This window comes from Colletotrichum abscissum (assembly GCF_030869225.1).
Source record: "Colletotrichum abscissum strain IMI 504890 chromosome Unknown Scaffold_57.1, whole genome shotgun sequence".
Classification (NCBI taxonomy): domain Eukaryota; kingdom Fungi; phylum Ascomycota; class Sordariomycetes; order Glomerellales; family Glomerellaceae; genus Colletotrichum; species Colletotrichum abscissum.
This window is the reverse complement of record NW_026850500.1, coordinates 211,224-225,561: the sequence shown is the minus strand read 5'-3', so window position 1 is coordinate 225,561 and position 14,338 is coordinate 211,224. Positions and strand designations below refer to the sequence as shown.

Genomic DNA, 14,338 nt, shown 5'->3' with positions numbered 1-14,338 from the left:
CTAAGGTAGCTCACCGCCCTGGAGCGTCGACTCGGCGCAACACCAGAACCTCCGCACACCCACTTTGGACGCGCACACAGGACAGGCCGTCCCGAATCGCAGCCGGAGCTTCTCCGACAATCAGCCATTCCCACTCAGCACCGCCCATCGCATTAGGAGGGATAAGACCAAGGGGGCCATCGCCGGGCCCTGCTCTTCTCTTTTTTCGAAATGTCATCGTCGTTGGCCGACCAGGAACCTCAGCCAGAGGACCAGCAGCAGCCGGCGGATCATCAGCCCGACCCTCAATCCGATTCCCCTGCATCGCCAACTGCCTCTCAGCAAGCGACAGCTCACGCCTATGCCAGCAATGGACTTCAGGTCCTCCAAGCTGCTTCAGATGCTGCAGCTGCAGCGGCTATCCAAAATGTCCAGCATCATCTGAGTACCGTTGCAGCCGCTGCCGCCGCCGCCGATGAGCAGCAATTACAGCAACAACACCAACAACACCAACACGAGCCTCAGCCTGTTGAGGAACAACAGCAACAGCAACAAGAACAGCTGGCCATGGTCTCGGCTGTTGAGCAAGACCAAGACCAGCATCATCAGCAACACCAGCCGCCGCCGCCGCCGCCCCCTCCTCCACACACCCCGTCCCAAGCGCCTCCTCACCAACTTCCGCCGCAGGCTTCTCATGCCTCGACACTCACAGGCGCTCCGCCCGCATCTCCGCTGGCCACCGATGGCTCTCTCGGTGCCGTGTCACAGAGCGCCATGTCTGCCTTCCCTCACGCCTTCGCCCCGATGCCGCCAATGCCACGAGACCCGACAGTCAACCCGAAGCTGACCCGCTTGCGACGCGCCTGCGATATGTGCTCCCAACGCAAGGTCAAGTGCGACGAGTCCGGTCCGCCGTGTAGGCCATGCTCCGAACTCAATGTCGAATGCACCTTCAACCGAGAGCTGAAGAGACGAGGACCCCCGAACAAGCATGCCGAGGCTGCCAGGGCCGCTCGAAGGCAGAGAATCGAGCCTGGCATGAGTGGTTCGCCCACCACAGCCGCCTTCACCTCATATGGCGCTGCCGTTACACCCTCGCCTTCGCCGCACAACGCTGCGCAGGCTCTGGTTTCCATAGCAGAGGGGCCGGGTCGTTTGGATGCAGAGGCCATCGCGCCCTTGCCCATTCTCGAGCTCTTGATCGACGACTTCTTCACCTACATCCACCCGCTCGCCCCATTCCCCCACGAGCCGACATTCAGACACTCCTTTGCCAACAGAGAGGATAGAACGAATCCCGAGTTTCTCGGCTTGCTGTCCTCCATGATCGCCTCTCTAGTGTCATCCTTCCCCCGGTGTGCCAGACAGCACCTCAAGACCCAGCACAGCACCCACCTCTTTCCGAGGGCCATAGTCATGATTGAGAGATGTCGAGATATTGCCCTCGATACGCGGGGTCCTCGATGGGCCCTGAAACAGAAGACGTTGGATGATGCCGCCACCAGCTACTTTCTTGGGCTCGCGGCAGGCTACACTTTCCAAGTCCCTCGCTTCCGCTACTTCATGTCTGAGTGTCTGTCTCTCATTCGGGAGCTTGGCTTCCACCGGCCCAAGCATCCCAATGAGCTTCCCACCTTTGGCAACGATAATTGCTCGCCCGATCCCCTACCTTTCCACCACATAAAGGACCAGATCGGCAAGCGCATTTTTTGGTGTCTGCTGCTCGGCGTCAGGTACGTTCCCTATCTTCTATCATGCAGGTCACGTACATATCTACTCACACACACATCAAAGGTCCTTCTCACAACTAGGCGCCTCTCATGCCGACTTGGTCATCGCCCCGTCGACCCCTGGACTGCCATATCCTGCCCTGCCCGAGAACGTCGATGATCTTTACATCATGGCCAACGAAATCGTGTATCCTCCCGAAAGCTCTGTCACTCTGCTTACTGGTTTCCGCTTTGCCGTCGACATCTACACGACCATGAACGCCATTGTCAGCGTGGAACTCGTTTACGGCATGAGCACCCTTCCGTGGTCCGATCAGAGGTCTCTGCTTAGAGACGCTCTCATTGCCGCCAAGGACATCATCGACCGGCTTCCGCCCGAACTTCAACTCAGCGCTTCTCATGAGCAGTCCAGCGGATTCGGTACCCTTGAAGATGCCGAGCTCCAATACGTGCCCCCCGCGTACCCTAGTAGCCAGCCTCCCAACGATGTTCGAAACGTGATCAAGAACCATCCCCAACGCCGGCGGCAGCTTCAGTACGAGATTCAAAAGGCTAACATCTACATTTCTCAACTGGCTACGCGTTCATTCTATGTCGAGTTGTACTTCAACTTGCGCGACGTCCACATGTCCGACCCCAACAAAGAAGAGCAAGTTGGGGATAACGCCGAGGAACAAGCTGCCAAGGGAGCCGAGGATGCAGAGGCAGCCCGTGTCTTTGAGCTGATGACGGCAGAGCGGGAGCTGATCGTGCAAAATCTTCTTCACGTGCTGGGCTCCATCTCACAGCGCAACCTCGAGCCTAACGGCGGTTCCCTCATCAACAAAGTTCGACAGGTGGCCTCCACCCTCCTCAATGACGCCCCGGAGCGGAAAGGCCCGGTAGCTATGAAGTCGGAGGAAGCGCTCGTGAAGCTCATTGACGTCCTTCTCAAGCTCGAGGGAACAGGGCCAAGCGGTAGCAACATGGCTGGAGAGAACATGACACCGCAGGATGAGGAAGAGGAGATGCGAAACTGGGCTCATTTGCGTGATTATCAACAGCGCTTTGCTGCCCATGGTGGTTTTGCTGGAAATATTTGATGGGTAGCCATGGAGTCTACTTTTGCCAACGACAGCGGCATCGATGAGAGATAGGGTGATGTATCAGTGTTTCAACTATAGGAATTCTCAATCTGGGAGCAACGAAATGGGTAACAGTTACCCTTGTCGATAAAATGGCTTTGAAGGCGTGGCAGAGAGAAGCGTAATCCCGAGGAAGTGGGACAGGACATCGGATAATAACGATACCAGATCATTCTCAACACATCATCATCCTCCGTCAAAGAGGAGAGGTCTCTTTCATCCCTTTACACGCTGCAATTATTGGATGGTTACGTGACGTTGAGTGAGGGGGAGAGATGGGACGCAAGACGGTCCAATCAAAGGGATTTTTGTTCAAGACCCAAGATGCAACCTGCAGGAGGCCATCCATGCAGGCACAGGGCACTTTGGACTGACTCCCTAAGAACCTCCAGATGGAGGCCTAAAGGTCACTCTTCTGCCAGCAGAATCATCGCATCACGGAACTGCCTACTAGAGAAGCTCCTGCCAAAGACACAAAGATAGGAAAAGTACCCGATCGTGGAAGGGAACAGCTTCGCACCTCCCTAAATCCTGACCACTAGGTTCCTTTGGGCCTTACGGTTATCTTAATCTTTCTTTCTCCAACAACACAACCATCACCAGGTCCTGGAAAATTAATTCTATTGCAGTAGTCATCACGATGTCTCTTCGTCAGAATCTTATCAAGCCCATGGTGGTTGATGCTACCGAAGGCCACGACCACACCCACACCGTCGTCTTTCTCCATCGCTTCCCCGAGACCACCTCCGAGGAGGACCTTAGTCGAAAGGTCCTGTCCGAGAAGCTGACGATGAATCACAAGACCCTCCGCGAACAATTTCCGTCAGTCCGCTGGGTCTTCCCCTACGCCAAAGCCCATGCTCGTCCTTGGAACAACCTCACGCCCGAAGATCGAACCGCAGTCGGTATGAACATTGGCAGTCTCCCCTACATCGCCCAAATCATCCTCCAGGAAGCAAACAAGGCTGGTGGTCTCAATCGCATCATCCTTGGTGGAATGGGACAGACTGCCGAGGCAGCTCACGATGCAATGACGTCCTTTCCCGAGTGTAAGATGGATGCCTACGATAATGCCGACGACATGTCGTCGTTCCTTCGAAAGACCTTCCACGCCGACTGCACGAGTCTTGAGCATCTCAAGCTCGCTGGTTTCGTGGGAATGCACGCCCAAGACGCCAAGATAACGTCCGACGTCAGAAGCATGGCCGTCTTGTCCAAGGAAGTATCCACAATGAAGAAGAAGATAAACGCAGCCCTCGTCGCGCAGACCCCTCACAAGTTCATCAACGGCGGCTACAAGATTCAGAATAAAACCTGGGACGGCAGCCGCATCGATGATTTCGCTAGCTTCCTCGAAGCCATCGGCGTGGAACGCGGTCTCGATATCAAGAAGACGAGCACTGAGACGCTCATTCCCAAGAACCGAGAACCGACCCAGAAGTGGGATCCCCGTGATACTCTCAGCGACGCCCAGAGATACGCCCAAGAGATCCTGGAGCAGAAGAAGGAGAATGAGGAAATCAGGCGAAAGCTGCTTATTCGCATCGAGGCTGACAAGGTCGAGCGCAAGATCAAGGACGCGCGCGAGAAGGCGAACCGAGGCAACATCAACAGTAAGAATAACTGGCTGAAGCCGGCGGATTCTGTCAATGTTCTCGGCGGTGTTGGGTACCGCTCCAGCCTCTCTCAGGAAGAAGACGAGGACCAGGTAGGAATGTCTTTATCCCGCAAGTTAAATCAAGCTAACACAGAGCAATCCAGCAATGAATAAATCAGCAGCGGCGATATTAGCCTCATCCAAAAGGTCGACCTCATTGATCCCAAGAAGGATAACATGACGAAGTCGTTTCCATAATAATAGACAGATGCTTGTCCTTGATACTCGCTTCTCCTATGTCTTGAAGTATGAGTTTAAGCTTTCAAGAGAGAAATTGACTCAGATGGATCAAGATTCTGATTTCCGGTTGAATATTGGGACTTTCGGTATCTGTCGCTTGATATTCACAATGCTTTTCAAGTATGGGCGATCGGAAGACGAAGGACTCGGGTATCTGATCTGGTTTTTACCTGTGTAAATGAAGCTCGTCCAGACTCTTCTCATCTACTAAACCAGGATACCTTCTTCCACGGCCTTAATTTGTAGGGCTAAGAGCCGCGAATAAGAGCGACACAGGGCGAGATTCCCACCCATGTAGTAGAACCGCGGATGGCCGCTGCTTCTCCAGATCTGCCCGAGGTTAGTCGCCTTTTCCAAGGTTCTGGTCAACATCGAAAAACTTACAGAGTTGATCTCGCCTTGCTCATCAAGATCCCAACACTCCTTGACTCGATCCGCCACCTTGTCGCCTAAAATATTACGCGTGCTAGACCTCATGCCATCATAACCCGTCGCCAGCACAACAATGTCAGCATCCAAAGTCGTACCGTCCGCCAACTTCAGACCGTTTGGCGTGAAGCCAGTGATGCCCTCAGGGCTATGATGAACCTTGACCTTCCCGTCGACTATCAGCTGACTGCAACCGACGTCAATGTAATATCCTCCGCCGCGAGTGATGTATTTGCGGTAGATACCGCTTCCATCAGGTCCAAAGTCAAGCTTGAAGCCCGCCTTGCTCAGACCGTCTAGCAGCTCCTGGTCGGCGGCGGTGATGGCCTTGATACCGTGCGTGCTCAGCGCGAATTGCACGGGTATCGGGATGCTCTGCGCGACGATGTCACAGTCTTCGGTTGGGGGCCCGCCCTCCTCGTACATTCCCTTGTGCATCACAAAGATTCCCTTATTCGCTGTAATGACATAGGTACCGCCCCTTTGGATCATTGTCACCTGTGCCGCGCCGGCTTCGTAAAAGTTTTGGCAGATGTCGTGGCTCGAGTTGCCGGAGCCCACGACGAGGACCTTCTTGCTGGAGAGATTCTTGACGAGGGAGGCGTCTTGGTGCTGGCTACCGTGGTATACTATACCCTTGAAGTCGCCTTGTCCGGGGAATGTGGGCGTGATGGGATCACCGGCTTGGCCGGTCGCCAGAACGATGTGACGAGGCTTGAGGGTGCGGAGGGTGCCATCTGCCCGTCGAAGCTTGACGGTCCATGCCTTTTCCTGCTCGTTGTAGCTTGTCTCCTCAATGTTGGTGCTGGTCCAGATGTTGAGCTCCATCATTTTTGCGTAAGACTCTAGCCAATCTGCAAGCTTGTCCTTGGGCATGAACTGGGGCCAGTTCCCGGGGAATGGGATGAAGGGGAGATGACAGTACTGAATCGGATCATGGGTCATCAGGGTCTGCATGTGAGATGAGTGTTCAGATCAGCGTTAATTCCATCGCAGACTAGAGATTGTGATGAAGACACCAGAAAGACTGACCCTGTATCGCTTGCGCCAGCTGTCCCCGACGTGCTCATTTCGATCCACCAGCAGCGTCGGGAGGCCAAGATTCCGTAGACGAACGCCAATATTGAGCCCAGCATGTCCTGACAAGACACAAATAAGTCAGCAATTCTTGACTACCAGCATCGAGGATACGCAACTCACCGGCGCCAATGACCAACACAGTAGGGTCTTCATCGACAAATTCCACCTGTCGTTCGCGCCTCTCCTTCCAGTTTCCCCCCTTGGGATCCACGTGACCCGTAGGCCTGCTGACTCCCACCGCTTCCTCGAACCCCTTCAGTTCTAGGAGGGTGAAGTTGATCATGAAGGCTTTCCAGGTATCGTCTGCCTCCAACGCCAGTCTCACCATACCCTTGCCACGGCCAACGCTGGACTGAAAGTCAAACATGCTCTCCACCCAGTGAACACCAGGCGCAGGGTCCCCGAAAGACGGCTGGAATGCGCCCTTCTCCCGGGGGACGATTTGGCGGATACCTGCCCGAGGCTGATTTTCCTTGAAAAATGTCGCGATCTCGTCGAGGCCGTTGATGGTCCTGAAGTCCCATGAGAGACCGAGAAAGTCTCTGATCCAAGCATCTTCGCGGAAGACAGTCGATAGACCGTCTTTCACGTTGTTGGCGAGCACTTTCTCAAACGCCTGTGTCCAAGCCTTGATGATTTTCCGTGCATTTTCGGGTGTTTTTGAAGTAGGTTCCCTGAGGATGGGGAGTTTGATGATGTAGTCGTTCTTCGCCATGATGGGTCTACCTCTATCCTTGAATTAGGAGGGTATTCGCCGTCTACACCGGTATGAATATCACGGTAAACTTGGATGACGACGTTCGGCTTTAAATGGGAGCTGAGCACGATCGGACAACATTAGTCCGCACCGCGGTAGCTCTGGCGATCGGCTGCAAAGTTCACAGCTTCATGCAGGATCCTGGAATCTGATTGCCGAAAGCGAAAAGACTCGGCCCGCTGTCGCCTGCATCATGTCTGTTGATGGACACGTCCAACGCATCGATCACGACCAATAACATTGAGAAGCCATCAAGAACCCAATGGGCCCTGTCAGATATCAGCTACCCCTCCCCGACAGCCCTGACATGGCCCAACTCCAAATCCACTTGTAAATGTTAGCTGTGGCTGTTGGGGCACCAGAGTGGCTCGCTGCATGGTGGCGCGACACCGCGTGAGGGGGTCGCTCGGTCTCGCTGATACCCTCGTTCTATTCTTATTTTGTAAATGATTTCAATTATTCAGAAGGACCGCGTCGATTTTTTGAGGCAGGCAATTGTTCTCGTCGTTCGATAAACACCATCAGGTTGATGCTCCAGAGACAGAATGAAGCTAGATTCGTGATGTGAGATGAAGTGCGCTCTTCACGTCCGATCGTTCATCTCAATGACAACATGAAGCCGATACGTCACTGAACGAGGGTTGCTTCGGACCACACTCGGCCGATGGCACTGAAGTACTTAAGACGAGGAGAAACGCCTCCCAAACATCTAGTACGTGGGGTTTTTTTCAGATTGAAGAAGAAAACAGCTTTTCGATATAAATCAATAATTATCTCTACCGAAATTGAGAACGAATTTCATCGAATTCACGGGCTCAGCTTCAGTTCTATCTTCTTGACCATTATATAATCTCACGACGACATAAACATCTGGTCTCAACATGGCGACTGCGGGGATGCAAAACCCGTCCTGGTTTCTGTATGGCCCAGGCTCAGCCAAGATCATGGACCGGCCTACTCCTACTCTCAAGAACGCAAATGAAGTTGTTCTCAGGGTCAAATACGTGGGCGTGTGTGGATCTGATGTATGTCTCCTATCAGCCCAATCGACTTGATGTTGATCGATCTCTACCAGGTGCACTTCTGGAAAGAAGGAGGGTTCCAGCGCAAAGTCAGCGACGAGAAGCCTATCGTGATGGGTCATGAAGCCTCCGGTACCATCGAAGCAGTCGGTTCCGCCGTCACCAACGTCAAAGTAGGCGATAACGTAGCGATCGAGCCAGGGGTTCCCTGCCGATGCTGCTCAGCCTGCAAAAGAGGCGAGTATAATTTATGCGTCGCGATGAGGTTCTTCGCTGACCCTCCGGACTCCCATGGGGCCTTGACAAAGTATCTCGTCATGCCGGAGGACTTTGTCTACAAGGTCCCTGACGAGGTGAGCCTCCAGGAGGCGGTCCTCGTGGAACCCACCGCCGTCGCCGTCCACGCGGCACGTCTGGCTGAGATCAAGTACGGGCAAGATGTCGTCGTGACTGGGTGTGGGACGATCGGATTGCTCTGCGCGGCTGTAGCCAAGGCCTTTGGCGCCCGACGCGTCATCTTGGCTGATATCATCCAGGCGAAGCTAGACTTTGCGCATACGTTCCTCGACTGTCAGACATTCTTGGTTGAGCCTGGGACACCGAGTGAAGATGTTGCTGCGAAGCTGCTGGAGACGGTTGGTATTACCGGCGGAGTGGACGCTGTCATTGAGGCGTCGGGAGCACAGTCGTCAATCCAGACGGGCATCTTTCTGCTCAAGAGCGGCGGCAGTTACGTCCAGGCTGGGTTGGGTAAAGCCAAGCCTGAAGTTCCCATGCTGGTTCTGTCCGAAAAGGAACTCAGAGTCCGAGGATGTTTTCGATACGCCTCTGGCGATTATGAGTTGGCTTTGTCGCTTATTGCGGAGGGCAAGGTGAAGCCTAAAGCGATGCTGTCGAGTGTGACCCCCTTCGGGACGGCCACTCTGGCCTGGGACAAGACTGCAAGGGGCGAAGGAGTTAAGAATATCATTGAAGGTGTCAGAGATTGAGGGAAGCCCTCGCTTGAGTGTAGGTAATGTCTCCGCCGTCTTCTTCTCATAACCCATATTAGGACAACGATTAACGTGCTGCGCTTTCTAAAGCGTATTCTCACAGGAAGATGTAGGATACAGAGAGTAGGAGCGGTAACAATAGTGTCAAAAATAGCAGCAGCAGCAGCAACAGTAGTGATAGTCAGAATAGAACTGAGGTATTTGGCGGCGAAATGCTTCATTGTGTCACCCACTTGGCTTCCTGAACTCGCTGGAAACATGAAGTGCCATCCTTTATGCCGAGTCTGCGTACTCCCAGATATGCTTCTCTATAAAATCGAGGGCCCTCATATCCTCGTTCTCCTTCTTGATCTCCATCACCCGCTTCTTGTACTTGTCGTTGGCAAGCACCTCCTCTACTCCCTCTGCAACTTGTTGCGACGTTGGGCGACCAGTCTTGAGATTAACAGCTACACCCGTCCATTGCCCACGCATGGAAATCTCCGGCTTGTCTTCTGTATCGCCTCCGAGCACCATAGGTACCCCATTCACTATTCCGTGCAGGAAGCCTCCATAGCCAGCATTCAGGACCCAAACATCTGCGTGCTTGAGCAGGGCGTCGTACGAGAGGAAGTCGACGACCTTGGTGTTGGCCGGAATCGTGAGCTCTTCGGGAAGTGTCGCACCCTTGACACCCAAAATGGCAACGAGAATGATATCATCGCGGTGAGCCAGACCTTGTATCGTGGGGATGATGAGATCCGTGTAATTGATAGCGATGGTACCCTGAGCAACTCCCACAACCTTCTTGTTTCCGGCTGTGATTTCACCCCACCATTCTGGGTACTTGTAGTTCGGGTCGATGGGCTTGGGCGGTAAACATCCCGCGTACTTGATGACATCGGGGAGATCCGATCTGGGGTACTCGAGGCTGGGCGAGCACATTTGCAGGGTAACGTCGTAGCTGGTTTGCCATGATTCGAACAAGGCTGGTGGCAGCTCGCGCGTACCGCCGAGCGCCTTGACGACGTCGTTGTACTCCTTTGCTGCCGCACCAAAGGGGCCTATCGGGCTAAAGAACATCTCATTGAGGAGCTTGTTCCGCCCGCGGCCGGACTCGGTCGAGTCGGGGGGCAGACCGGGTCCGAACGGCGCAGTGTCAATGCTCGTGGTCACGACGGGGATAATGTTGATGTCGACGACGGGCGGTCTCGTGGTGTAGCCCTTAGGTAGAGGCGTGCCGTACATCATAGGGGCAAGACCCATGTAGAACGTCTCGTGGACAATGACGACTTGCTTGTCGGGATGCTCGACACGGATCTTCTCGAGGGTTTCCATCAGGACATGGAAGTGAGGCGTCACAGCCTTGATGAAGACGTTGCTTAGGTCGTACATCAGGCGGGGTATGCCAACAGGAATCTTTTCGCGAATGGCTTGCTCCTCGGGGTTCAACATGGGCGGAATGCTAACATGCTGGGCACCGATGCGCTTGACTTGAGGGTGGAATTCTTCGCCGGCGATGAATGTCCCTTCAAAACCGCGTTGGATCATCTCATCAGCAACCTGAAGGAGGGGATAGGTGTGTCCTGTTGCTGGTGCCGCGCAGAAGAGAAGGTAAGGCCGCTTCTTGTTGCCGTCGCTGACACCATTGTTGGCCGCTGCTTCGGCAGCCTGAGCTACAGAGTCTGCTGACAGTGTCATGATCTCAGATACTTTTCTCTTTCAAGAGATTCTTGGGGTCAGTAAATAGATGCTCGAATCGTTACTTGAAAGCAGAGAGAAGGATGACATCAAGATGAGCGGCAGCACCCAGTGATTTATACATGTATGGATAAGAGAATCTCTAGGGAAGACGCAGTACGCGGGGAGCTTCAAATCGATGCGGTCACTCATCTCGGTGAGATTTCCATCCGTACGCGCGCCGTTGGGTCGAATAGTCGCCGGCTTTATTGCGTTCAACGCTGCATCGGGCCGCATTGCGAAAAGGAAATCTGACAGGAGATTTTAGTACGTCAAACGGCCCTATCCTGCCTGTCTCTAAGCCTCAAGCTTGTTGTATGGGGCCATCAAAGAGCCAGTCAGCATGCACTGGTCGTATATCGTACACCAGTGTGCGTAAGGCAGCGAGTCATTGTGAGATGCTGCACAACCTCTGTGTCCACGTGAAGAGGAGTCGAATGGGCATGTTGTAGGGTCTTACCGGCGGTATTGAAGCCCATTGGTGTCATACTCTGATTATCGACGGTCCACGTCTCTACAGCGCGATGAGAAAGGACACTGCAGGATCAGGGTCCTTGCAGCCAAGTCTCAGCCCGTCAGCGCGACGTCTAGAACGAACGAGCTAGTGTGGCCGTGGATTAAGGCTAACGGTGCTAGCATCGTGGATGATGTAAGTCGGCGGATTGGCTTCGTTCTGTAGCTTCAGGCTCCAGTCTTGCGGCTATCCGAGTGCCGAGCTTTGAGCCATCGCCGGAAAGGTCCTGACATGGCAGATCAGATTCTCTTGAGAATGCTCTTAGCCACCTGAGATTATCGGATGACAGGGCCCAAGGGGCATCTGCCATCCCCGGTAGAGAGTCTACCGGCATAGAGGGGCCCGGCATGGATAAGTGCTAAAAAAAAGAAACGTTCATATGTGAGGTGGGGGTTGACGCGTGGTTCGTCTTCAGACCATAAGGGAGGCTTCACGACCGAGATGTATTGACAATCGTAGGTAAATCACATATCGAAAGACGAAATACTCTGGACAACAGCCTGCTGCCTTATACGCGCTTCACAAGTTTGCCAGCCTTTGCGAAAGCGAGATCTCGAAGAAGAGTAAAGTAGAGAAAAGGACTAGTAGTAAGATGGCGCATGCAGGTAAGCTGACGCTCTGATATCCTGCCACTTGCGGGAGTTTCATTGGTGCTCTTGGGAGTTTGATGGATTCTCGATGATCTAGAAGACGATGCGAGCCATTGATGGGGCCCTCGCGAGCGAATGATCAAACCTGTGCGACAAATAATGACAATAGTGAAAGTGTTGACAGTTTGATTTGTGTTCGTCTCTTCGTGAGGTTCTATTGTTTTGGCCACTGGACCACAGAGGCCTGTAACGTTTCCTTAGCCTCACACAATGCGAATGAAGCGTTCCCGGATGATGAAGAATGAGCTGATGGACGTCGTTGATCAACACTGCATCGGCGTCGGCAAACAGCAAAAGGCCGCGCGGGGACGACGCTCTCGCGCGCGCGGGATGATCCCCAAGCAAGGAATGTTGTATCCTTATTAATGGGTCTCGGCCGTTATGTCTCATCCGCTTTGCTGGACCACTCTCGATGCTTGATCAAATGTCTTGGTTCGCGCGCGCGACTTGACCAAAGGCACTCTGCATGTCCCCCCATCACCGTCGTTGTTCTCGAAACCATTGAATGTTCCGATATTCCCATATCCTTTTAAGATCCCAAACGCCCCACCAAAAGATGTAATGCATGCTGCAGCCGCCCGATGCTGCTTTACGTGAGGCCTGGTCAAGCAGTCCCTTTTCCTTTGCGATCGCCTGTCCGGGCGAACAGGTCCTTGAAGCTCCAGTGCCTCCTGTCTGAATCGTCTGATGGTCCGGATGAAGGAAGTATGGAGAATCGAGAGGATGACGAGCTTGACTTGGCTGAGCCGTAGACTTCGGTCGGTCGCCCTGGCACAAGAGCAGTTAGAATTGTGTTCAAAAACGCAACGCAGGAGACCAAAGTGGCATCAAACTTACTAATGTTTCCAGCCCCTCCAATCCCGTATCCTCGAAACTGGCGGTCTCTCACCGCAGTCTCCTTGGCATCGTCCTCCTCTGTGTCGCTGCTCGCATTATCCAAGCTCTTCCTCCTGCGCACTGGTGCCACTGTGCTCCCAGCTACGCCCGACTCGAACTTTGCGCTCGCTGGGCCCCCCGACCCGTTGCCGACAACTGGCGAGGGCAGCTCCGGGGCCACTGACGGCGTGGGTCGCAGATTCGCTGTGGACACGCTGCGAACGACAGCGAGTCGGCCTTGAACGCGGACGCGGTGTCGGCGCTTCTTCGTGGGGATGAGCTGGTCTGACTCCGGATCGGGTTCCCCCGCGTCGTCTTGAGAGTATCGGTGCTGGTTCGAGAAGGGAACCATCGTGGGAATTTGGTGAAGCGAGTCGAATTAGGGGTAAGATCGGCGAAAAGAGGTTTGTCGTGGTTTAAGGTTGCGGTGTGATAACGCAGTGCTCTGGCCAGCTTCCGCCGGGATGGACACGAACAATTAGGGGGCCCCCTGGACAGGAGAACTGAAGTAACGCAATTGAAATGTAGAAACAAGAATCAAAACAGCGGCTGGGTTTGAATGAATGGACGCAACGAGGTGACAAATTCTCGTCGCACGGGAAGCGGGCGTGGCGAGGAACTATTTCATCAGCTCGCAGCTCAGGGACAGTATATACACACAATATTCACAAGCAAGGTAGAGGAAGAGAGCAAAGGAATGAACTAGGGCGTCGCATCATGAGCGGCAGGAAAGGTAGAAAGGGGGACCAACGCCCATATGTTCGCCCCCAGACGAACGCCTCAGCCCAGTCCAGCCAACACGAACTCGCCCTAAGCTAAGCACCAGCTGTTTTAATGACTACTAGGTAGATAAGAAGACGGCGTGCTTGGGGTTGATTGCGCCGCTTTGCCATAGTCACTATGCTGATTTCCTTCTGTCAAAGCTTCTAGCAATCAAATCTGGGCTCCTTCGCCTTCCTTCAGTGTTCGGGGGCGGACGAAGCAAAAGGCCCCCCCCCCCCCCGGCCCTCATTAACTCATTAAACCTTGCATTGGCGCAAACCCCTGGCAGAAATGGGGGCTACGCTGCAAAGGAGTCCAAAGCAAGGAATTTTGGGGTGACATCGCCGGGGAACCAACCCGGATTTGCACCAGGGCCCGTCTCCCGCCCCGACCAGGTTGCCGGCTGCTTCGGATTCTAAGATTTCAAGGGATTCTGCTTGTTTTGTTTTTTTATCTATTTCGCTCTGGTTCAGATCTATCCATGTTTCTGGTTGTTCATGGAGAAAATACCATCTGACAGAAAAGTTGCGCCGTGAGCCCAAAACAAAGGAAGCCCTGCAAGTGAGATCGATCAAACGTTGCACCAACAGCCACAAACAGCTAGGCTCAGCAGTAACCCATAAGAGATTAGTTCTCACCTCACAGCCATAGTCTATGGAATAGCATTCGATGGCGCCTTGAAGCTCTGTAGATCGCATCCGGGACACGGCTTTTCGAGTGGTTGTCAGGTTTTCTCATCTCAATTTGCAGTTTTGTCATAGTGATTCAGGTGAGCTCTGGTTTGGTGAACAAAGGAAGGTATTATTG

General features: G+C 53.7%; 6 protein-coding genes across 6 annotated transcripts; 3 read left to right on the top strand and 3 right to left on the bottom strand.

Annotated features, from left to right (window-relative positions):
* Positions 1-210: 210 nt before the first annotated feature.
* Positions 211-2,791, top strand: CABS01_14761 (uncharacterized protein; the record flags this gene model as incomplete). The annotated part of the gene is made up of 2 exons (XM_060548099.1): positions 211-1,712; positions 1,774-2,791. 2 exons carry the CDS (start codon positions 211-213, stop codon positions 2,789-2,791), a joined length of 2,520 nt encoding a protein of 839 aa, XP_060393038.1.
* A 682-nt stretch (positions 2,792-3,473) lies between these two features.
* Positions 3,474-4,604, top strand: CABS01_14760 (uncharacterized protein; the record flags this gene model as incomplete). Its single annotated transcript, XM_060548098.1, has 1 exon — positions 3,474-4,604. One exon carries the CDS (start codon positions 3,474-3,476, stop codon positions 4,602-4,604), a length of 1,131 nt encoding a protein of 376 aa, XP_060393037.1.
* A 333-nt stretch (positions 4,605-4,937) lies between these two features.
* CABS01_14759 (flavin-containing monooxygenase) lies at positions 4,938-6,954 on the bottom strand (the record flags this gene model as incomplete). Its single annotated transcript, XM_060548097.1, has 4 exons — positions 4,938-5,060; positions 5,115-6,110; positions 6,192-6,298; positions 6,360-6,954. 4 exons carry the CDS (start codon positions 6,952-6,954, stop codon positions 4,938-4,940), a joined length of 1,821 nt encoding a protein of 606 aa, XP_060393036.1.
* A 923-nt stretch (positions 6,955-7,877) lies between these two features.
* CABS01_14758 (uncharacterized protein) lies at positions 7,878-9,007 on the top strand (the record flags this gene model as incomplete). Its single annotated transcript, XM_060548096.1, has 2 exons — positions 7,878-8,021; positions 8,072-9,007. 2 exons carry the CDS (start codon positions 7,878-7,880, stop codon positions 9,005-9,007), a joined length of 1,080 nt encoding a protein of 359 aa, XP_060393035.1.
* A 276-nt stretch (positions 9,008-9,283) lies between these two features.
* On the bottom strand, positions 9,284-10,690 carry CABS01_14757 (uncharacterized protein; the record flags this gene model as incomplete). The annotated part of the gene is made up of 1 exon (XM_060548095.1): positions 9,284-10,690. The coding sequence occupies one exon, from the start codon at positions 10,688-10,690 to the stop codon at positions 9,284-9,286; it is 1,407 nt and encodes a 468-aa protein (XP_060393034.1).
* Positions 10,691-12,497: 1,807 nt separating this feature from the next.
* Positions 12,498-13,121, bottom strand: CABS01_14756 (uncharacterized protein; the record flags this gene model as incomplete). The annotated part of the gene is made up of 2 exons (XM_060548094.1): positions 12,498-12,661; positions 12,731-13,121. 2 exons carry the CDS (start codon positions 13,119-13,121, stop codon positions 12,498-12,500), a joined length of 555 nt encoding a protein of 184 aa, XP_060393033.1.
* Between the last annotated feature and the right edge of the window lie 1,217 nt (positions 13,122-14,338).